This window comes from Canis lupus, chromosome 28, assembly GCF_011100685.1.
Source record: "Canis lupus familiaris isolate Mischka breed German Shepherd chromosome 28, alternate assembly UU_Cfam_GSD_1.0, whole genome shotgun sequence".
Lineage (NCBI taxonomy): Eukaryota > Metazoa > Chordata > Mammalia > Carnivora > Canidae > Canis > Canis lupus.
This window is the reverse complement of record NC_049249.1, coordinates 33,587,546-33,611,808: the sequence shown is the minus strand read 5'-3', so window position 1 is coordinate 33,611,808 and position 24,263 is coordinate 33,587,546. Positions and strand designations below refer to the sequence as shown.

Sequence of the window (24,263 nt, the reverse complement as noted above, 5' to 3'; positions counted from 1 at the left end):
CCTCCAGGATCACACCCCAAGCTGCAGGCGGCGCCAAACCGCTGCGCCACCGGGGCTGCCCAGTAAATACATTTTTAAAAAGTCCTCTTCCCCAAATTTGAATGGATTTTCCCACTTTGGATGAGAATGCCTAAAGATCTATGCATATCAGAAGCTGCGGAGAGCTTCCTAAGATATACTTTTATTTTATTTTATTTTATTTTATTTTATTTTATTTATTTATTTTTTTTTCTAAGATATACTTTTAATAAATATTTCAGGTTAAAACACACACTGGCTGACTTCGAGGTCACAGAGTTGCCAGTTCTCATTTATTTTGCTACTGCAAACAATACTGCCATGTGTGCTGTTTCTGAAAAAAGCCCCATTGCTCTACATATGACTTCCCACAGGGCAGCAGGACTGGGCCCAGAGTCCTGGGAAATGACTTCAGGGGACTACAGGGGAGGGTAATGCTTGAGCCCTGGTGCTGCTCAGAGGCTCCTGCCATAAAGGTGTGATTCCATCCTCCCTGGGAAAGCACCACTCCTTCCATCTCATCTTCCCTGCCACCAGGTCTGAGCAACTGCCCTCCATCTGCACAGTGCAGAGGTGTCTAGGTGTTCTTGGATGCAACTCAAGACCTTGTGAGGAGATGTGCGGAGGTCTGGGGGCAGGAGCTTGTTTTCCCTCCAGCACAGAAGCTCTGCTAAGGGAAGATGCCCCACAGTCATTCCTGCAGGTGGGCCAAGACCGCTGGATACGCTGCATCTCCCTCCTTCCTCCCAACACACATACCCTCCCAGTCATAGATCACTGAGGAAATATTTCAATTGTAAGACCACCACCTGTCTTGCTTGTCTTCAGCCACCCTCACCTGCTTCCCATCAATATGGAGAAGTTGGGGGAAGGATGGGCTCCATTGGGTCAGCATAGCTGCAGAGGACTTCGTAAATCTACTTATTTTGCTACCTTCCACATTTCTTCACAAAGACCACAGTGTGGATACCCATTGTCCCATGGAACTGGCTATTATTTTTTGAAAAGACAGGAATCAGAACACAAAGTTGCTGTGTTCCTTATTTTATCTTCCTTTGCTGTGGGTGACGTTTTCAGCCTCCTCCAGATGAGACTAGAAGCCCTCACGAGAGTGGCTGTGTACCAGCTTCAGCCTGCCTTCATGGTTACTGGTTGCCTGGGCCTTATGTGATCTGAAAAAAAAAAAAAAGAGAGAGAGAGAGAGAGAATTCGTGTCCCTTTCAGGGAAGCCGAGTGGAGAGAAAGGGCATGAGCTCTGGCTTAGATTAGGCGTCAGCTCAAGTTCTACTGTCATCCCTTGGCACCTGTGGTCTTGTGCAGGATGTGGAAATACTCTGTGCTTTGCTTTTCTCGTGTCTGAAGTGGAGACAATAGCTTCCCTGTAGAATTGGGACCAACTCCTTCCACTCCTGTGTCCCCCTTCCCTAAAGCATCTCCGTGAGATGACTCAAGCCCTCCCCATGTACCTATGGAGGTCCTGAGCCTCCATTCCCCTCCTGCCCCCCAGTATTTCTGGGGCTACCTGGGGTGGTCGCTTGCACTTTCCAGGTGGTCACTTTCTGCCTTCTGCTTCATGTGACTCCTCCTGGTGCTGCTCCTGGTCAGCTCACGCCATCGTTCCCCTTCCCCTGGACTTGAGAGCAACAGTCTCCACTGATGCTGATTCACATGAAGGATTATTGCTGAGGTTTGGAGATTAAAAAGGGGGCTTTGCTGCATGTAACATAGAACCACACAGGCCTGACAATCAACATTTCTGTCCCTGAGGCTCCTGGTCATCCCAGCAAAGGGGATCCATGGTTTGCTGCCTTTCTCCACAGACTGGCCTGTGACTGTGCCCTCCCCACCTAGACCTTTCCTCTGCTTCCCATTCCCTGTCTGGCTCTGTCTTCTTCTGACTTCCTGTCTCTCAAACTTCTGGGTTGGGAGAGGGGGCCGAGTGGGATTGAAACATCAGTTTCTTTTTTAGATAGAGACCAGGAGCTCCCTTCCTCTCCCTTCTCCCATCCTGGCTTGATGGAGCCTTGCCTTTCAAAGTCATGAGTTCCACGAGAAGGACTCTGTTGCCCCCTGGAATGCACACAGGCTGCCCTCCTGCCTTGTCATTGTTCATCTGCTCTTCCATTCCTGATGCACAGACACTGCAAAGGCTAAGCAAGAGCCATTTGTAGAGTGCCCTCACGCGGTCAGTGCAGAACAGATGTCATTGTCTCCCTTTCCTCCTCCCACTTTCTTTTACTGTCTTTGGTCAGACCATTTGGTTCTGTGGCTAAGTCATTTATTTCTAAGGTCACCAGACCCCATGGATGGCGGGAGAATGAGATGAGAAGAGGTCTCATTTCTTCTTGTCCTGGTTCTGTTTTGTCCTCTGTATGTAGCTTACAGGCTACTGGCTGCTCTTAAGATATTCTGGTGGGGATAAACCTCTACTTTTCCGGGAAATCACAATGCCTCCATCGCATGTCTCCCCCTTGTGCAGAGGACTCAGATTTGGAGATGAGAGAGCAGGTCACATGGGGAGCCACAGATTTCCCTCCTGCCCTGGGCTCAGTAACACAGCAAGAAGCTTAGGTCTTATTGTACCAAAATAGCTCAGTTCAGAAAGGTGGGTGGTCCTCCCCCAGTGGGCCTCTGTGTAGTGCATGCCATGACTACGTTGGGTTGAATAGCATCCCCCCTATTTTGTCCATTGGGCACCTCAGAATGTGATCTTATTTGGAAAGAGGGTCTTTGCAGGCGTGATTAGGTAAGCTTAGCGTGGGCCTTAAATCCAGTGACTGGCGTCCTTAGGAAGAGAAAACAGAGACACTGAAGGAGAAGGCCTGATGGTAATAGAGGCAGAGATTGGCACGGTGTGGCCACAAGCCAGGGGTTGCCAGCAACTTCCAGAAGCTGGGGAGAGGCAAGGAAGGCTTGAGTGTGCACAGCCCTGCCCACACCTGGATTTCAGACTTCTATCCTTCAGCACTGTGAGAGAGTAAATTTGTTTCAAACTGCCTATTTTATGATAGTTTATGCTCGCAGCCTTAGAAAACGAGTACCCGGGAGACCCGGGATGGCCTAATGTTCCACAATCGCCTTCAATCCGGAGGATGTGGTTGTCATTCACCACCCCCTCTGCCCTGCCTGCCAGTCTTTGCTCTGCCGTGGTGGCAAGAGGGAGTAGTATCGCAGCATAAAGCGGGCCCCTTCTCCGAGGTTTCCTAGCCCCAGAAAGTGTTATCTTTTTTGTAAGTAGTCTTTCCTAAATATCTTGATTGGGATACCTATCCATCCGTCCACCCATTCTCTCATTCCTCACTCATGCATTCATGCATCAAACACGTTAGAATGTGCCTGTTCTGAGGCAAGGCCCAGAGGTTCCGGGAGGAGATGGACACCTTTGCTCCCCCCAGAGCAACGGGGTAACGAGAGAAGCGCATCGGGCATCCTTTCCCCCCCAGGGAACCACTCCAATTGAGGGGGATCCAGCCTTGCTGGCTGCAGCCCGCCCTCCCTGCAACTGAGGGTGACTTGCCCTTACTGATTCAAATAAACCTGTGGTTTCTCTTGGTCCATCCGCCCCTTATTGGTTCCGGGGAACTGCAGCAACATCAGTAGTCTTTTTTTTTTTTTTTTTTTTTTTAACATCAGTAGTCTTAACAGTTGTCTTTTCTGAGAGTTTCTCCTGTCAGGCTGCAAATAGTTCCCCAGGACTGTCTGGAGAAGCAGCGTCAGCCAAGTGATCAGAGGGGTTGCCGGTGTCTGCGAGCAGCACAGCAGAGCTGTTATGCTGTAGGATAATATGAAATGGGGGTGAGAGGAAAATAAGCGTGAATGACGTGCTGCTCCCCGTTTGGAGCCACTTGCAGTCATGGGCTTGGTGCTTCCACTGACAGTAATGACCTGGCCTCAACACAAGGGTTCCAGCCCTCCTCCTTGCCCCTCTCGGAATGAACTTTGTCGTAACAGTCAGGTGGGGTGTGGGCAGATGTGACTTCTTTTCACCAGGGGGCCAGCTCTTTTGTGCTCAGTTAGCATTTGGGAAGGCTGTCTGCACTCAGGAATCTGTGCTGGGGGTGTTGGGGCTTTGGGGCTTCGGGAGGTCGCAGGGCCACTGGGGCAGGCATTTCCTTGTGGGAGAGGCTGGCCTTGAGGCACGTAGAGGAAGATCTGCTGTGGCTGTGTGCCTCTGGTGGCCTCCTCATCCTCAGGGAGCACTCTGAGGACTGTGAATAGGAAAATAAAGCCTAAGGCTCATAGTATAGCAGGGGATCATTTTTTTTAAATGATGGCAGTCCTTTATTTAAAAAAAAAAATGAGGTGAATCTTGCATAACATACAACGAACTGTTTTAAAGATATAGGTCAGTGTACTTAGCATATTCGCGTGTTGCAAGCAGCAGCCCTGTCTAGTTTCTGAACTTCATCATGGACCCATAAACACACCCTAGGTAATCACTTCTCCATCCCCTCCGCCATCCCCGGGACCTCTAAACTCTAGCTCTGCGGATGGCCTACTCGGGATGGAGCTTGTCAAAGGATTCATGAGCCCAGCGATTCTTGATTGCATGTGAGCCTCCTTTCCAGCAAAGATACCCTCTCCTCTCCCAGCTGAGCACCCGCTCCAAGCAAGGTCCCCAAAGCAGCAAATAGATAAGCAAAATTGTTCAAGAATCTTGGTGCTTCTGTGGATTTCCAGTAATGCGGTTTGGTCTGGAATTATCACTGTACTCGTGAAAAGAGCCCTGTGTAGTGAGCTGGCGTGAGTTTGGGGATGGGAAGAGCAGGTGTCCATGGCAGTGAGGAGGCAGGAATGTCCCAAGTGTGCAGCGGTCTCCTAAGGCTGCTGGGAAGAGGACCCAAATCTGCGTGGTTTAGAGTAATAGAAAGGTACCGTCTCAGTTCTGGAGGCCTTGAGTCCCAGATCAAGGCGTCAGTAGGGCTGGCTCCTTCAGAGGCTGTGTGGGAGAACCTGCTCCCGGTCTGTACCCCCAGCTTCTGCAGGGCTGCTGGCAATCTGGGTTCCTTGTCTTGTAGATGCATCACCCCAGCCGTGCCCTCACCTCCACAGAGCCTTCTCCCTGTGTGCTTACCTCTGTGTCTGCCTCCCCCTCGCTAGAGATACCAGGCGTAAGGGGTCAGGGCTCACTCTAATGGCCTCATTTTGACTTGCTGACCTCTGAATAAGAGAAGTCAGGGGGATGGCCTTAGGCTCCACATGCCTCATCAGGAATTCATCCCTGTAACTAAGGTGTTCCGGAAAGAATCAACTGGTCTTCAGCACATATGAAGTGCAAAACCACACACTCGAAGGGAAGTAGGAGACTGATTCTCCAAAGCTCCATCTGTGAGGATAAAGGCCTCACAGACTGAATCAGGACTGATGTTTCAAATGCCAGAAGCCCTATTCTAATTAGCTTTGGTTGGGGGAGGGATTTTGGCTCACATAAATGAGAATTCCCGGGGGTGGATTTGACTCTGACTCTAGCTTCAGGCAAGAATAGGTCACTAAGTCGGGGTCTTCTTGGGGAGTCAGGGCTCCCCTTCTCTCCATCTCATGGACAGAGAGATCAATACCCCAAACTCACCCACCATCCAGGCAATGCCAGTAGAAGGAGACTGATTCTCCTCCTATAGCTCTGCGGGGAAATAGTCATGTGATTGCCCCAGCTTGGATCCTCAGATCTTGGGATCACCTCTGAGCCAGTGACTGTGGGTAGAGGACTCATGCTTCATGGCCGGACCGTGCTCACATATTCATGACTCTGCAGATTGGGCAAGGCAGTTTTATCTGAAGCATCTGGAATAGATGCCTCACAAGAAAATGGGATCTTTGACCCACAGATAGAAGAAGGGGCTGGTGGTTTGACTAATTGGCTGTGATTGAAGACTCTGGGCCCCAAGAGGGCTGGAGTTGGTTCTTTGCCTACTGTACTGAGCTCCTAATAGGTTCTCAATAAAACTTGATCCAAGTAGAATGAATTGACAAATCAAGAATTGTTTGCTCAAAATGTGGGAGCTGGGAAGTGGTGAAAAATACTTGACCTGTGGTTTTGAGACAGTTCTGGAACTTGTACCCTTGTCCTTAGGCAAGTGGATTAGTCTTAAGGAAGGTAGAACATTGCCAATCACGGAGCTACTTCAACTTCTGAGTTTTTCTTCTATCCTTTTGAAGAACCTTGAAGGCATAACTTGTGTTTGAAGACAAAGGGACTTTAAAGAGTTTTGGAAAGAGGCCTCTGGGACTTGGGGGAGTGTTGAGGAGCTCTTAGAAGACATCATATGGGCAAATGAAGTGTAAATTAATGTGAAAAATAAGCTTTACCTTTGCTTGGAAACATACGGGTTTGGAAACCCAAGGGGAGGCAGCTTGTGTGTGGTCAGCACGCACTCCCAGAAGGAAAGTGCTTGAAACATAATTGGGGGGCTTGTGCCAAACCTGATCTGCTTTTGCTCTTTCCTGGACAAAGTGCCAGTTTGCCCACGTGCTAATCCCACTTCAGTGACAGTCCTTGTTTCTAATAGTATTATCAGCAAATACTACTTCTGTGGATATTAAAATCTGGCTTTGTGGTGTTTGGGTCTCTATATGATTTTCAACTCATTGCATGTCGCCTCAGGCCTCAAGGGTGAAGCCAGTGGTCAGTGAACCCTGGCAGGGTCGGTTATGGTGGTCATGACCTGTGGCTCTGGGGACACAGACTCGCAGCTGGCTCGGTTGATGGCAGCTGTGCATGGTGTACGCAGAGTGCCTGGTCTCTGCTGGCAGCGTGCTCAGTACTTTAAGACAGTGCTCCTCAGACTTCCGAGCCTGTGGCGTCAGCTGAGGTTGTTTTTAACTTGTGGGTTCTGATTCGGTAGGTCTGGGCTAGGTCTGAGAGGCAGCCAGAGTGCTGGTCTGAGGAGCACCTTTGATGGCACGAATCGAGACCTGCTGCCCCTGATACCACTTGGAGCAAAGGCTCATCCCCTCTGTCATCCACCACTGCCATTGCCTCTGGAATCCTCCTTCAAGCTCCTTGGATCAAACCCACAGCTGCTGTGGCTTCAGCCTTGCCTCCATGGTGTCTGGGTTAGGAGGGTGACCTGTCTAAAGCACCGTGTTAACTCTAGGTCAGGAGCTGGCCAGGGTTTCTAGCTTCATCGTCCAGACAGAGATGCCATGGGCCCTGCTGCAGGTCAGGTCCGGGGAAAGACCTCCAGGTCCACTGAGTGCTCCTCCCCTTTATCTTCCTCCTCACTCTTCTTCCCCCTCCTGTCCTTTCTTCTGAGTGTCCTTTGTTTCCATAATTATATAAATAATAGAGCCTATGTGAATTAATGAAAAGGGTTAATTTATATGGGGAAGAGAATCAAGTCAAGGACAGACATCTCCCAGACCCCTGAATCCCAGTCCCCATAGGCTACAGTGTTAATATAGTTGGGGTGCCCTGGCTCCAACAACAGAAACCTCAGCCCCCCTGGATTAGTGGGGCAAGGGAATTTGATCTCTCATGTGATTGGAAGTCCCAAGGGAGATTGATTGGGCTCCAGGGTGGCTTCAGTAACTCCTGGTGCTGGTGGGGTTCTCTCTTCCTCTACTCTGGAGAGATTCTCTCTCACTCCTCCTCTGTGCCATTAAAGTCTTTCCCTTCAATCTGGACCAGTAAGAGTGGCCAGGGTGTGCTGTGCTCTGACTGGTTGAAATCTCTCATGCTGGACCCCTGAGCTGAGATGCGAGGTCTGTTTCCCAGAAGCATTGGAGTGATTCCCAAACCACACAGAGTTTCTGTTAGGAAGGATGGAAATGGACTGAATGTTGGATGAGTAACTAATAGTGTGCACCATACTTTTAGGGCTTTCCATGTATATATACAGTTGTGATATTTGTTCACTCATTCATTCCTTAAGTGTCAACAGTTTTCCAGGTACATAGGTTATCCCAACTAATACTAAAAGTGAGGGAAGTACCTTTCTTCCCTGTTTAAGGGTAAGGAATCTAGGGCAGAGACTGCTCCAGTGACTTATCCAAGGTCACACAGCACTTAAGTAGAGGAGTGGAGATTTGAACCAGGCATTCTGGCTCTAGGCCCATCTCTACCACTGGCTAATTTTGACTCCTGAGGTGCTTTTCGACAGTTGGTTCTCTCGCCTCTGTGCATATGTTAGAAGCTGGAGATTGGGTTGTGTCTCTGCACCAATCAGGCAACTAACAGAGCCACCACAAGCAACAGAATTACGTGAGTGAATTCAAAACCATATTTCTGTCCCTAGATCCAAATAACTATTACCACCGACGGAATGAAATGACCACCACCGATGACCTGGATTTTAAGCACCACAACTATAAGGAAATGCGCCAGGTAAGCTCCAGATTTCTCAAAGTATTATATACCCTGTGCCCAGGGGAACATAGTTGTTTTTGTTTTTGTTTTTGTTTTTTCTTTCTAGAAATTAAGATCATGGGTTTGGAATAGGAATCTGAATGATCATTTTGGTTTTCTGAAGCCACAGTACATGCTTGCAGTTTCTAGGTTGAGAATGCCTCGTTGGGGTTCTGGTGGCCAGAGGAAGGCTTCCTCTCTGGGAAATGGTTGAAACAGAATTTGGACCAGACTTTTCCAATTTAACACAGTAGTTGTGAAGATTCGCTGTATGTTTGAGTGATAACACTGACTTGAGAATGTTCGTCACAGGCAGAGTGAAAGAAAAAAGAGGATCTAGGGCACCACCGATAAAAGTAATAGCAGAAGCCTCCACGTAGGACCGACGTTAATTTGCTACGTTGGCAGTTTACCTGCATCAACATGGTAAACCACCCTAGGAGGGCAATGACTATTTCCTTACCTTATTGATGAGGAAGCCCAGGTACCAAGGAGATTCAGAACACTAGGCCTTATCATTCACTGATTCTCCATCTTGGTTGTAGAACAGAATCACCTGGGCAAAGTTGGAAAAATATCTATCCTTGAACCCCATTTCAGGCCGCTGGTTAAAATTAGGATCCTTAGGAGAAGGGCCTGGATGTCTAAATGTTTAAACGCTCTCCTTGTGTTTCTAATGAATAGCCAGCCAGACCTCAGAACTACTGCTTGATACCTTCGGTACTTTAGTGCCGTTAGGAGCAAAAGTCAATCCCAGCTGAGACTGTCCCCAGATTTAGTTACAGAAAGCACGTAATTCCGGGCTGTGGACAGTGTTTGCATACTGGGCCCAGAAGGGAGCAGGGACCAGCCGTTTATTAGGGCAAGCTAAAAGAGCCATGCCTGTGCCGAGTGCTTTGCCCACGAAATCCTGTTCAGCCTTTGCCCCCAGTGTGGTGCTAGGAGAGCTCAGGGGGCGCTGACAAATGAGAAATCCTTGGATACCTGAGAATCTGTTTGAAATGACAGAACAGAGAGATGTCCTCACAAATGCATTTACAGAACAAGGATTCACCAAAGGCAGACTGACAAGGCTCAAAGCAAGGGCTCGTGAGTGCTGAGAGAAGGAGCCAGCTGCCCAGTCCAAGTGCAGGAGATGCTCATGAGGTCAGAGCAATTAGGCTGAGCCGAGAGGCCTCTCCGCCTCATCCCAGGGAATCAACAAACCCAGTTTGTCTCAATGTCATTTAATTTGAGACACTCACACGGAGCCTGAGACACCTGTCAGCATGGGCTTAGCGGTGGGACACGCTAAAGAAATTGTCTTGCTGTCTTGCTCTTCAGAAATCAGGATAATGTGTTTGGACCTGAGGTCGTTGAGTCATCCCTGCTGCTCTACATTCTCTGGCATTTATACGACTCTGCTCACCGTTCCATTTTACGGAGCACTTGTGTGTTAATTCAGCTTTGCTCACTAGCACATCTCGGGATATTTCTCTGAGCCCAGAAACTAGGCAAATATCAACTCAGCTGGTGCAATTAATGTCAAAAGCAATGAATCTAAATGCATTTAAAATGAGCTATCGCACAGAGAATCTGGGTAGCTGGTAGCTTTAAATAGTCGTTCCGTGTCGAAAATCGGGGTCCTTCCAGAAAAGAAGAGCTAATGGAGTGTACTTCATTACCCTGGGCAACTCTGCTCACCATCACTTGGTGATGTAGAGCCAAGAAGGCACTTGGACTGGCCGGTGCGGCCCCTGCAGATGATGGCGGGTGACCTCAGGGCTCTGCAGCACTCAACTGGAAACGATTCAGGGGAGCATCTCTCAATCCTGAAGGGTGTTCAAGCCGGAAGTGATTTGCCATTTGGATTCCTGGCTCCTGGGGATGAAAAAGAAGCCAGCATTTTTAGCAATTCCCCGTATGGAGTCTGCTGGGTTACTATAGAAATCTTTCTACTTCAGAAAAAAAAAAATGTTAGTTTATCCTAGTATCACGAGAGACATTTCCAACAAACAACAAAAAAAATGAGAAACAGCAGCAAGAAGAGCGAGGAGAAAATAGAAAAACATATTGCATGGGAAATGCTGAGAATGTGTGCAGGAAATATTTCTAGAGCACTGACTTGTAAGGGACTGTTCTCCCCCGGCAGGGGGCTGGGGGCGGCCAGCAGGTGGCATTGGAAGGGAAAAGGAGAGCAAAGAGCAAGTTGCACATCACCGGTGTTGTGGGGCCGAGGGAGTCGATCCCTCCAGGAGTGCTGCAGCCTTCACAGCATGTGTCACCGTTTCTAATTGCTGTGTCACCTCTATGTCTATATACATCTCCTTCATTTGGGACCATGAGGGCAGAGACTCTGTTACTTTGTCATAAACCTGTAATGTGTGCTGGATAAATATGTACATCCGAGGTCCTTCCTGGGGAGATACTTAGGGGATAAGTAGGAAGAAGTGATTGGCCCTTTGGCCCCGGGTGAGGAAAGGCATTGGTTGCAGATGGGGTCTACTATGGTCTGGGGCCTTCGGCCAGCCTTGGGCAGGTGCAGATAGAAGGGAGGGTCCCCCCAGGCAGCAAGAATAAAGGTATGGAGGCAGGAGCAGAATAACATGTTTCTGGAGAGGAGGCTTGCCTGAGTGCCGGGAGAGGCTTTAAATGGAGTCTGAGAATCTGAGAAGGTTTTTAGGTTGCAGAGCAAGTGTTTTGGGGAGATCAGTCTGGAAGGCATGTGGGGAGTGGACTGGCAGGGATGGTCACAGTACCCAGGAGAGGAGCCACCAGGCCTGAAGAGAGATGAGAGGTGGGGGGCATCTCTGGGGAGGACTGGCTAGTCCTAGATCACCTGTTGGAATGAGCGGGGAGAGAGAGGGAGGTCTGGGATGTTTCTGAGGAGGGTGGGGTACCGTCCACAAAGAGAACAAATTAAGTGGTTTTGAGGAAGAGGCTCGTGACTTGACTTTGGTGGTAGGACTGTGAGGGCATGGTACCCAGGAAGTTGGGGTTGGCTGGTGCTAAGTAGGGTGGGGGCGGAGACATGGGTTGAAGGCAGCCAGCTCATGGTGCTAATTTCCAGGGCAGCACAGGAGGGTCAGAGGCACCGGGCAGTGGGGTAGTGGCTTAGCCTGCCTGAGAGTGGGGGGCGATGGTGGCAAGAAGCCAGGGCAGGGCAGCCGGCCTGCAGACCTAGACGAGCCCACCTCCTCCGCATCCCTGGGAGGCCTCCTTCCACCATCCTTGCCTCCCGCCCTCTGAGATTCCTTCTCCACAGGACCAGATGCAGTCCCTGCTTCCAGGCCAATGAATAAAGCTGGTGGAAAGGGACTTTTCCTCTTCCTCCCACTCTTTTAAAAAACATTTTAATTCACTGGAGAAACAATGTTATGTCAACATCAAGCGCAGGCCCAAAGTCCTAAGGTCAGCCTTCCCGAAACCCACCACCCTCAAGAATCAGCCATTTGCATTTCCCACTGTTCCTGTCCAGGATTTCAATTTCTGCATTCGAAGGATTCTTACAATTTTGATCAGAGGGTGGTTATAATTTTGCCCTGCTCCCCTTGGTTAATATTGGATGATGAGCCATTTTCTATGCTGTCCTCATAGTTGTGATTGTGATGCTGCAGAACGTCCCAGGGAGTGGATAGAGCATCTTCCCCATCTCTTGCCCACTACCTTCCTGCCCTGGAGCACTTGGACATCTCTGAGCTCAGTGCCCCTGAGGAAAGGGTGAAGCACCACAGCAAGTGCCATCGCACATGTCATTGTAGCATCCTTTATGCAGAAGCCCCTTCCTGTAGATTGCCGGAAACTGAATTACTAGAGAAGGGGCTCTTTTTCTTTCCTGCAACAAAGCCTAGGATTTAGTAGATACCACGTTGGCAAAGTGTATTCCCATCTGGGAATTATGGAGGCAGAGTCTCAATGAGACTCAGACTCTGCAAACCCAGACATTTTCTAGATGATTGTTCTCAACGTGGTTTTGTCATCACCTCCTCATCCCCCAAGAGGCTTTTTAGATACTTTCTTTATTATTCTCTACCCATTATATTAAATACTAACGAGTAAGATTTTATTGGCTAGGGCTGAGCTTTGGAGGGCCACAAAGCACTGTGGTATGTGAGATTTCTAGCTCCTGACAACCAGTTTTCACCTCCTGGGGATGATTGTCACTCCTGCTGAGAATGCACATATATTTTTTTAAGATTTTATTTATTTATTCATGAGAGACACACAGAGAAAGGCAGAGACACAGGCAGAGGGAGAAGCAGGCTCCCTGTGGGGAGCCCGATGCGAGACTCAATACCAGGACCCTGGGATCATGACCTGAGCCGAAGGCAGATGCTCAACCTCAGAGCCACCCAGGCGTCCCTGAGAATGCATGTTCCAAGGCCAGGAAGAAGTTCTAGTCCTTACTGTCACCTTAGCCATCAAGACTGCAACTCCAATAAGACATCTTTGACTCTTTTCAGGAATCAGCCAGGTGGATCACCGGCCAGGTCTTTAATGGGGTTGGTGGCCACAAGAGAAACCTTCCTGGAATTTCAGAGAGAATTTCTCTCTGTGTAGAGAGAACCATAAAGAACCTTCATAAAGGAGATTCCTCAAATGCCTGTGTCGTCAATCTCATGTGTAAAGGTGCTCATGACACCCCAGGACAAGGAGGGAATGTGGCTGGTAGGAAAACACTGTGATGGGTGGGGTATGATGAGGTGACTGGTAAGTCATGGCTGAGGCCATCCTATACCAAGAGGTGTGTCCACAGCTGAGTGTGCATCCAGCAGGAGGCGGAGTTTGTTCTTCTCCAGTGTCGAGGTCATGAGCTCTAACACAAGTGGCATGTTGCTCCTGTGGCTGATTGGACAGAGGAGGAGGGTTGACTTTAAGTGACAGCCAGCCTCTAGTGTGGGAGGGTTGTGTTGCCTAGTTAAGGATGATGCAAGTGGCTATGTCTGCAGAACTGGTTGTTGATCCAAACCAAGGCAGTGGATCACCTGCTGCTCAGGATCTGCTGAGGTTGATGCTGTAGATGAGGATGACAGCAGTCTGCAGGGACTGGGATGTGTGACCCCCCCCACCCTCCCGTCAGATGGTGATTGTGCTGTGGCCGTCTTCAGAATGGTCATGGTGCGCAGCTGACAAAATGAGCAGCGGAGATGTGCTGGTGTTCATTGCTTTGCTGCATCTTCACTGGCAGAGAAGAGCCCTGAGTCCAAAGCATCTGGTATCAGCTGGATGACCCTGGGCAAATCACTCAGTGGCTCTCTGAGCCTCAGTCTCTATATCTGTAGAATGGGGACAGTCACCTTTGGCTTACCTCCTCCACCTGGCCATCATGACAGTGAAATTCAGTGAAGAAATAGAGTGTGTGGCTAATGCAATTGTTGGCATTATTAGTGACATTATTATCTTGTCTCTTGGGAAGACGTGGTGCTGTGCATGTGGCCCTGCTTCAACCCTGCAGCCTGTATGTGCCCATCATGGTGACGGGAGCCAAAGCTATGGTTCCCTTGCATGCCATCTCTCCACGGATGGTGGATTTCTGCTTTTGCTCTGTTTCGGACAAGAGTCCTTTATAGTCAACTCCCCCCTTCCTCCCAAGGGTAGCCTGTGCTCCTGTGACTAGCAGAGCCCTCCTTACCTCCTTTTGGTAGCTTGTGTCATCCCCTCAGACCAAAGCTGTCTGTCTAACGAACTCAACTTTAAATGAAAATTTGGGAAATAACACATATCTAATTTGACTTCTTTGTCAAAGCCTGTTCTCCCCATCCGTTCACCACATGACCTCCCATTATCATGGCTTCCCTCCACCCTCTTAGCACCGGTGAATTGGTCATTAGATTACTCCCCTCTGTTGCTGCTCTGTAAGCTCCAGGAGGGTGGGAGCAGTGTCTTTCCTCCTCCCAACATCAAAGATGTTTATTAAATGATGAGAAAAAATTGATATTCAGTAATAAATATTTATTTAGGCAGAGTTATGGAGAAGTTTCAGTCTGTTCCTTAAAGGATCTGTAGTCTAGTGAGGAGACAAAAAGAAAACAGGAAACCACAGTAAAAAGGTAAGACCACAGCCAAGGGAGGTGAGACCACAGCCAAGGGAGGTGAGACCACAGCCAAGGGAGGTAAGACTACAGCCCAGGGAGGTAAGACCACAGCCAAGGGAGGTGAGACCACAGCCAAGGGAGGTGATAATCACGACCCAAGGAGAACATTCCAGGCAGAGGGGATAGTGCTGGTGTGTGGGGAGGGTGAGGGTATTCAGGGGGGCTATGGGAGGGGAACAGCGGGTGGCTATCTTGGGGGTTCATCATGACTTAGAACCTCAACTCCATTTTGGTTTTCAGTTGATGAAGGTTGTGAACGAAATGTGCCCCAACATCACTAGAATTTACAACATTGGCAAGAGCCACCAGGGCCTGAAGCTGTACGCCGTGGAGATCTCCGACCACCCAGGGGAGCACGAAGTCGGTGAGGTTGCTCCTCTGTGATGCATCTGGTGCCTTCTCACAGAGCCAGGAGACAGCTCACCCGTGTGAGAACATTCATGAAACAGGCCAGGAGCTCTCCACACACCACTCTCATGTAGACAGATTCTGCAAACCTTGGTTCTGTGAAGCTCTTACCTCGTGATAAGGGCTGTTGACTCATTTAAGCCAGAGACACCTTGCTTTTCTCCAAATGAACCACATTTAGTTCTGTTCTCCAGCTCTTGGGCCAGTCACACTGACCAGAGACGGTCAGGACAGAATCCTTTTATAGAAGAACATTCTGGACATAAGTCATTAATGGCTTCAGTGAGAAGGACATCCCCTAAATTCCTCTTTGATTTAATTCTGTTTTCGAGCATCTCCTATATTCAGCCATTTCTCATTCACTTACTCTCAAACCTGGATCTTCTTCTGGGTCAGAGAAGATTCTCTGGTTTTCTTTTGGGTAAATCTGTGAGTCCTTTAGAAACCCACTGATATAAAAACAAAACAAAACAAAACAAAAAAACCCACTGATATTTAAAAATATCTGAGATTTGTCTGCTTCATTCAACTTTATATTTGCCAGTATTTCAGCAGTTCCTCTTAGGGTTTTCCTTGAAAGGGTCAGGGTTTCATCTTCAGGTAAAATCACATTTCCTAGGTTTGCCAGAGAGAGAAGTACTGTTGGTCTGTACTGAGCGTGATAAGCTCCAATGCTGGAAAAGCTGAGCCCAGAAGAGGAAAAACTCAAAACTGTGTCCATCCTGATGTCCCCTGCTGAACTGTTTTCTGCTTCTGTTTATCTATCCTTGTGTCCTTGTGAGATTGAATAGGACCATCTTTTGAGAAGATGATTGCCTCCCAAAAGAGAAAAATAATTGCTATGGCTTGTGTTTAATTTGTAAACTTTAAACCCTAAACACTGTGTTCCTTTATCTATTCTTGCTAAATAAGAATAAACATGATTACCCAAGGGCTAGTATCATCCAGATTTTTCTATACTTTTTATTTTCTTTTCTTAAAGATTTTATTATTTATTTGACAGAGAGAGAGAGAGAGAGAGAGAGAGAGAGAGAGAAAGCAGGGGGAGGGGCAGAGGGAGAGGGAGGAGCAGGAAACCTGATGCAGGGCTTGATGGCAGGACCCCGGGATTGTTACCTGAGCTGAAGGCAGCCACTTAATCAACTGAGCCACCCCGGCACCCCTACACATTTTCTTACATACCTATTTGGGAATTTAGGAAAATTGTAGTGATATAATTTGGGGGGCCTATTTGTAAGAAGAGGCAGGATAAAATTGTAAATTTATATTACTCAGAGATTTTTTTTTTTTTTCTAAATGGTGAGGGCTCTGCTGCTAGAAGCATCGATATGACCCTGTATTTCTTCCTGTCTTCGAGTAAAGGTGAGCCGGAGTTCCACTACATCGCGGGGGCCCACGGCAATGAGGTGCTGGGTCGGGAGCTGATGCTTCTGCTGATGCAGTTTCTGTGTCAGGAGTACTTGGCTGGCAACGCCCGCATTGTCCGCCTGGTGGAGGAGACCCGGATTCACATCCTCCCCTCCCTCAACCCCGACGGCTACGAGAAGGCCTACGAAGGGGTAATGACACTGCTCCCCATGCCTGGGGCAGCACTTAGGCCGCCAGCGCAGAGCACGATCGGCCACAAGTTGATTTCTGTTCCATATCACTGGCTTCCCTTTGAGTGTCTCTCTGCTGAGACAGGGAAACCCATAGGGTTTATGAAAAGATGCAAAGTAGGAATTGAGAATAGTGGGCACCCAAGAGGTGGACATCCAACAAACTGGAAAAAGTGAACATGAAAGAGTAATATGGGTTGCATTTTCAGTGATCAGAATAGAATAGAATAAAAGGAACACTGAACATTGATAGAGCACATAATCAAGGCAGGCCCTCAATTCAGTTATTGCCTATAATCCTCTCAGTGCTCCAAGAAGAGTTGTTTTTATTATTCTTGTTTTTCAATTTCTTTAAAGATTTTTATTTATTTGTTCATGAGAGATACAGAGAGGCAGAGACATAGGGAGAGGGAGAAGCAGGCTCCTTGAGGGAGCCTGATGTGGGACCCGATCCTGGGACTCTGGGATCATACCCTGAGCTGAAGGCAGATGCTCAACCACTGAGCCACCCAGGTGCCCCTCTTTTGATTATTCTGATATATTGTTTACATTTAATGTTCTAATTATGACATAGAATTTGTGTAGGTCACAAGTATGTATAGACTATTATTAGTATTAAATGGGAATAAAGTAGAAAACTGTACTTGGTACCTATCACACACAAGCCTTATAATACAGGATTTTGGTTGTGTATTGGCACAGAGTTGGTTAAGGATTTCCAGTGCCCGATATACCAGGCCAGGGGGCAGGGGTTTGTGAGCCAGACTCGTGGGCATGGCAGGGAGAATGAGTTAACGTGGTGGTGGTTGCCTTTGCAATGCTGGACTCTTAGATTCATTCCTACTCCAAGTTTCATCTAGCCTAGAAGCTCTCAGTGGAGGGAAGAGGAGGGAAGGGATGTAATACTTCTTGAGCACTGCCCTGTGCCTGGAGGAATGCTCTGCATTCCCTCTTGGAGTGATTTGGCGGTGTCACCCACCACCCACCAAGTAATAATACTGGGTGCCATCTTTGGGGCAGAGGACGTGTGGGGCTCAGAGACACACCCAGATGGGGATGGTGGGCATGGAGACAGGGACATTTTGTGTGAGAGAAGTCTGGAAGCCCATAGGTCCCTCACGTGTGGAATTGTCCCCCAGGGCTCAGAGCTGGGTGGCTGGTCCCTGGGGCGCTGGACGCATGATGGCATCGACATCAACAACAACTTTCCTGACCTAAACACGCTGCTCTGGGAGGCAGAGGACCGACAAAACATCCCAAGAAAAGTTCCCAACCACTACATTGCGATCCCTGAGTGGTTTCTGTCTGAAAATGCCACGGTGAGTAAAAATACCCCATCATCTGCAGAGCAGCGGAAGGCCAAAGTTAACACCCACTGGTATTTGCAGAGGATCTGACATTTAAGAACAAGACAAAACCATTTTTTCCTTTCCTTTTTTCTCTCAAAGTGGGGAAGTGTGCTAGATAATAACTACCTTAAAGCCAATATTTGTGGCTATTCTTCATAAGAGAGCGATCATTGAATAAGATTTCTTCACAACCACACAGGGTTTCAGAAACAACACAGAAAACCAAAAGCCCTGCCCTGGAGTTTTGCATGTTGGTTACTGTAGTTCCTTAGTACCCTCAGCATTGCTAGTGCTATGGACTTGCTATGAAATTGTCCTTAGACCCTACTAATTGCTTGAGAAATCTTATTTTTCTTTTAAGAAGTCCCTGTGGATTATTACATGTTGTGCTGCTTTGGAAGGAGAAAAAAAATGCATTGCATGAGAAAGGTTTCCCCCAAATTTTCTGGTCTTCTTTTGCAAAGACTGTGTTGTGGGAGATATAATTTTCACAATATTTTGCATGCCTTTTATTGCCTCCCCTGCCCATAGTCACCCACCTCCTTACCCCTGACCTCTGATTGTATATGTCCTTCAGGAGATCTGCCTCGATTGCTTATGTGAGTTAGGGTTAAGTTCAGTGGGAACAACAGGAAAACCAAAAGGACAATAGCTTGATGAGGTAGAGGCTTATTTATTTTCACATAGAAGAGCCCTGAAGGCAGATGATGGGAGCCTGGCCAAGCAGAAGCCCCATGAGCATCAGGAACCGATAACTCGTGTATCTTTCTGCCTCTGCCATGTTAGCATGTGACTTCCGTTCTCAAGGTCAAAATCCAAGATTGCAGTGGGTGCTCCAGCTGTCATGTCTGTGAAGGAAGAGGGGAGAAAGAGTTGAGAAAAAAGAAAACAAAAAAGAAAATCCTCCTCTTAGACAATTCCATGAAGAGTTATTCCTAGATTTCCTACATAAGACTTATGCTTAAATCTCATTGGCCAGAATTTAGTCAAAACATGCTATCAACCCACTGCGGCGAAGGCTGGAAAATGCTGTGTTTTAGGCAAGCACATTGCAAGCTCAAGAAAATAAAAATAAAAGTAACTGGCTTCTTTTTCTGAGGAATCAAGGGAGAAATAATGAATGGATAGAAGGCAGCTCCCGTGCTCTGCGTGGGGACTCCAGCCCACCGCATGCATGGGTACCACTTGCTGGAGGAAGGCCAGCATGGTTGCCTCAGTTAGTTATGTGCAGGATGGTGTTATCCAGGCCCTCAGGAAGCAACCAGTCAGGTGATACAGATAGACAGTGGCATTATCTGTAGTGTAGTTAGGGTGCCCATGGGCAGCTTGCGGAGTAAGGGTTCAAGGCCTCTGAGTCTTCTGCATCCTGTCTCATATTTTCTAATTCCATCCTATACAATTCCCCACCCCCCCACTTTTCTTTCAAGTTAGCATACTAATGACATCTGGGAAAGCTCAGAATTCAAGTGATGTTATAATTTGGGAACTCTTGGACCAGAATTGGAATATGGTTGTCAGTGTTCTTGGCCCTGAGGCTATGAGAAATAAGGAATTGTTCCACATAATTGTAGAGTGTCCTTGGATATCAGTCTTTCCTTTAAGACTACAATTTAGCTTTCTGATCTTGTTTTTTGGAAACACTGAAAGAATTACACAGATATGCTCCCTCTAACATCTTTTTCAGGTATGGTTACATTAGATAAGAAGTCAGCAAAAATAAAGACTTGACTAGTAGTCAACAGGCTTGACAGGGATCTCTAAGAATTCCACAACCACTAGGTAGGTAATGATATATTCTTCTGAGTAATCCTTGGAGCATTTTCAAAAATTGATGATGCTCTGGGCTGTAAAGGAAATCTGAACCAGTTTCAGAGAATAGTAGTCAGACTGCAATGCCTCACCAACATACAGTTCCACCAGAAGAGTGTAATAAGGTTAATGAAAATATCACCATGTCTTTAGAAAATTTAAAAAAAAACTTCTAAATAATGAGTCATATTAAAAGATTTTACTGGCAACTAAAAAATAATTAGAACCCAACAGTAATGAAAAGATTGCATATCAAAGTTTGTGGAGTACCACAAAAACTCCTGTGTTCTCAGTAATTTTATACCTTGCCATGATTATATTCCAAAGAAAAAAGGTTAAATATTAGCTAAGGAAACTAGCAAAAGAATAACAGAAGAAACCCCTCAAAATGTATTAAAAATATTGTGATCAAAAACTAAGAGCAGAAATAAACGGAATGATAGAAAAACCAAGAAAAAAATAAAGGGATTTGTCTGTAGAAAGAATGATTTGCTAAGATTTAATAATCATTCCCAGTAAAATCTCTTAATGAAACTTTCTAATACAGATCACTAGTTACAGGGTGAAGAAGACTATTTTAAATGACATTAATCATAAAATAAAAGATTAATAAACTCAACTACATGGAAGTAGGAAAGCTTGCTCATCAAAAATTTAAAAACTGTAAGAGACAAGCTAAAAACTGAAAGAAGTTATTTGCAAATTAGGTAGTTGCAAAAGAAATAAAAGTTTAAAATACATAAAGAATAACAAATAAGAAAAATATGAACTGCTCCATAGAAAAATGTAGGTAAAAGATATGAAGAGGCAATTTGTGGAAGAGGAAACATGGTTAATAAACATGAAAATATGTTCAGCCTTACTAGTACTAAGGAATGCAAATAAGAGAACATTTTACACCCACTGGTTGGCAAATTAAGAAGTCTGACAGTAGCTGAGCGTTGAAGAGGATATGGGGCCAGTGGATCGCTCATGCATTGTGGGTGCAAGTGTAAATTAGCACAGGGACTTTGGAAAATAATTTGATTATCTTGTAAAGTGGAATATGTGTATATCCTATGACTCTGCGGTCCCACTTCTGGTGGTTTACACAAGATAAAGCAGCACTGTTCAGTACAGCAAAAAAATTGAAAATGACCTGTATGCCCACCATCATAAGGACAAATAAACGATGACATCTTCATACTGAAGTAGAAAAGACTGAGCTACAGCTTTCTGCAACAACATGGATAAATCTTGGAAACATGAATTGAGAGAAAAAAGGGGCAGAAGACCACAATCAGTATGGTTACCCCCCCCCCCCATTTTTAAATATCAAAAGGAGGTAAAACCAAATAATGTCTTTTTAAGCATACACATATAGGGTAAAACAAGGGAGAAAGAGTGAGAATCATATCATCCAGGACACACTGGTTGCCTCCGAGTGGGAAGCAGGAGGATGGGACAGAGGGAATCACATATTACATAGAAATTATCCGTTAAATCAGGTTTTGGGCACAGATGGTAGGTTTATGGGTGTTTGTTGTATCAACATAGGGAAAACGACGAGCATGGACCATGGATGATACTGTGTAATGAGCCACGTTCTATGAGTAGTCCCATACAGGGCCACTGATGTGTTTAGGAATGAAAACAAAACTTAATGAATCCTATCAAGTCAATGTCATTCCTTAATCAACGTTCTATACTGCTCAGCTAAGCCATGTCCAGTGTTTGTTTCTTTTCCATTATCAGTTTTTATTCTGCTGGAATTCTCTTCATAGGAATCAGAACTTAGGATAAATGATTGAATTTATATCAATATTTGACCATGGCAGGCTTTCTAATTTTGTACCTAACATTGTCCCTTCCTCCCTTCCTTCGTTCCTTCCTTCCTCCCTCCGTTCCTTCCTTCCTTTTTTTTTTTTTTTTTTTTTTTTTTTTTTGCTGTATTGTAACTTTTTATCATGAAAAATGCCAATCATACAGAATTGGAGAGAAAGCTTGCAGGGCCCCCGTGTGCCCATCTCAACTTAAACACCTTGTCAGCTCATGTTCCATCTACATTTGCACCCACTATCTCCTCCCCCTCCCAGAATTACTGAGGCAAATTCCAGAGTGGTGTCATTTCATTGGCAAATATTTCCATAAGTATCCCTGAAAGCTCAGGGTCCCTTTTAAAACCATGAACAATTGCCATTATCATATCAAAATCGAATGTTTCTTAGTATTATGAATTATCCAGTCAGGGTTCACATTTGCCCTATTATCTTTCTCTCTCACACAGGTTTTTTTTTTTAAGATTTATTTATATGAGAGAGAAAGAGTGTGAGTGAGTGGAGGAGGAGCAGAGATGGAGGGAGAGAGAGAGAATCTCCAGCAGACCCCCCACTGAGTGCAGAGACCTGACATGGGGCTCGATCTCACGACCTCGAGATCATGACCTGAGCCTAAACCAAAAGTCAGACACTTAATCAACTGAGCCATCAGTCGCCCCTCTTAGAGTTTGTTTAAACCAGGAGCCAACTAAAGCTCCCTCGTTGTGATGGGGTGTGTCCTCTTTCCAGTCTCCTTTAACCTATAGCTTTCTCCTGTTTTACTTTCTGCCTCTTATCCTGGCAATCTTGCTGTTGTTCAGCTCATTGCGTATCTCAGAACAGCTGGGCTATAAGCCACTAGATTAGATCGTCTTGTAGCATTTTCCATTGTGTGAGCGCTGCCAAGCGTATGTTTGCCATGTCGTGTAACCTGTTCTTCTGTGTTTCCTGTAAATTGGCAGTGAGATTTAGACCAGACTAGGCTCGATGGAACAGGGGTTGTTGGCAAGCTGTAGCCCGTAGGTGGGCCACTTGCCGCCCAAGCTTGTTTGGGTAAGTGGTGTTTTATTGGAACCCAGCCCTGTTCATTGGTGTATTGTCTCTGGCGCTTCCCCTGACACAAGGACAGGGTTGAGTAGTTGGGACAGGGACCATGGTGCCCTCAAAATCTAAAATATTTCCCATCTAGTCCTTTATAGAAAACAGCTGCCGGCCCCTGGATTTTAGAGGCTTGGTCATATTCTGGGTGGATATTTCTCCTTTAGGTGTATGTTCTTCCCTCGGAAGACACATTACATTGGTTTTCTCTCTTTCTCTGCTCTTGTAGCCATGGATGAACAGGCCTGGCCCATTGATTCATTGGCGTTGCCAAGTGTTGATACTCTAACTTGGTCTTTCCCTCTGAGCATTAACTGGAGTATTCCTACAAAAAGAAACTTCTCTGGATTTCTCTCTGTCTTTTTAAATCCATGATCTGCATGAAGTCCAGTTTTCCTAGGACAGATATTGAAAGTCTAAATTTTGCTAAAAGTATTCCATGAAATGGTGGCTTTTCCAACTGTGCCCCTGTTTGGAAAGTAGAGAGAGAAAGCCATTTCCTTCCTATTTAATCTATCAGCGCATGTTTAAATTCACCATATTCACAGGTGGCAGTGGAGACCAGGGCTGTCATAGCCTGGATGGAGAAAATCCCCTTCGTCCTGGGTGGCAACCTACAGGGGGGCGAGCTGGTGGTGGCGTACCCCTACGACATGGTGAGGTCCATGTGGAAGACACAGGAGCACAGCCCCACGCCCGATGACCACGTGTTCCGCTGGCTGGCCTACTCTTACGCCTCCACTCACCGGCTCATGACTGATGCCAGGAGGAGGGTATGCCACACAGAGGACTTCCAGAAAGAGGACGGGACTGTCAACGGGGCCTCCTGGCACACTGTCGCCGGAAGTAAGTCTCTGGTGGCCTTGCTGTGGTGGAGCCAGAGGGTACTGGACTCCTGGGCCAGTGAGGGACCCAGCCCTCCCTGATCATTTGTTAGGGGTGTAGTAGTAACTGTAGCCTGCCTTTCACAAGGCGCCGGCGCTCTGCACAGACTCCTCCTTGTTCCTTCCCATAGTCTTGGGGTGTGTGGCTACTCCCTGTTTTATGAATGAGATCGTAGGGGCTTGGATATCTGAAGCAGTTGCTCCAAACAAGAAGGGGGACAGAGCTGGGTCTCTGTGTCCCTGTGGCCGGCTCTTAGCCACTGAGCTATTCGGATTCTGTAGGGTCAGAGACAGTTTATGTGGACCTGGAAGAAGTATGGGACCAAGAAGCAAACCGAGCAAAGGGGCAGAGGGCATGTGTGTGTTGGTGCTGGGGCCAGGGTGTTTTTACCCAGAGCCATTCCCATCATGGGGACGTCCCGTGCTGTAGGTCCCCAGAAGGGCTGGGTATATTGCACTTGGGTGTGAAGTGACTCCAAGCTGCAGGTGTGTCCTGAGGCTCGACGTGTGGTGAACACCGTTTCACAAATCTCCCAGCTGCTGGAGGTCAGCAGCCTGGCCTTCCAGGCAGATCAGAACATCTGGTCAGAGCCCAGTTGTGTGCAATGCAGGAAATATGTGGTCTTGCTCCTGGCCTCCCTAAGGGACCAGAAAGGCCTGCAGCAGGGACTTTAGGAATTCCTTGCAGTAGCCACAGAGGACCCCAGGGTCCCACTCAGGATTAGCTTTCTTTGCTGTGTCTGGGCCGCCCCCGCCCAGGGCTCCCCAGTGAGGAGGGATGAGGATGTCACATTCCCTAAGGTCCCTCAGCTCTGAGATGGCAAGAGCCCAAGCATAATACTCATTGCCTTATTTTCTTGACTTTGTGGGGGTTGGTCAAACTAC

At 47.1% G+C, this 24,263-nt stretch overlaps 1 protein-coding gene across 1 annotated transcript in view; it reads left to right on the top strand.

Moving 5' to 3' along the window:
* CPXM2 (carboxypeptidase X, M14 family member 2) overlaps positions 1–24,263 on the top strand; it is a 129,535-nt gene that overhangs the window by 93,604 nt on the left and 11,668 nt on the right. The window contains exons 7-11 of the mRNA XM_038579021.1: positions 8,253–8,341; positions 14,677–14,800; positions 16,207–16,403; positions 17,582–17,761; positions 23,043–23,340. Coding sequence (XP_038434949.1) covers positions 8,253–8,341; positions 14,677–14,800; positions 16,207–16,403; positions 17,582–17,761; positions 23,043–23,340 — 888 coding nt within the window. The remainder of the gene's footprint in view (positions 1–8,252; positions 8,342–14,676; positions 14,801–16,206; positions 16,404–17,581; positions 17,762–23,042; positions 23,341–24,263) is intronic.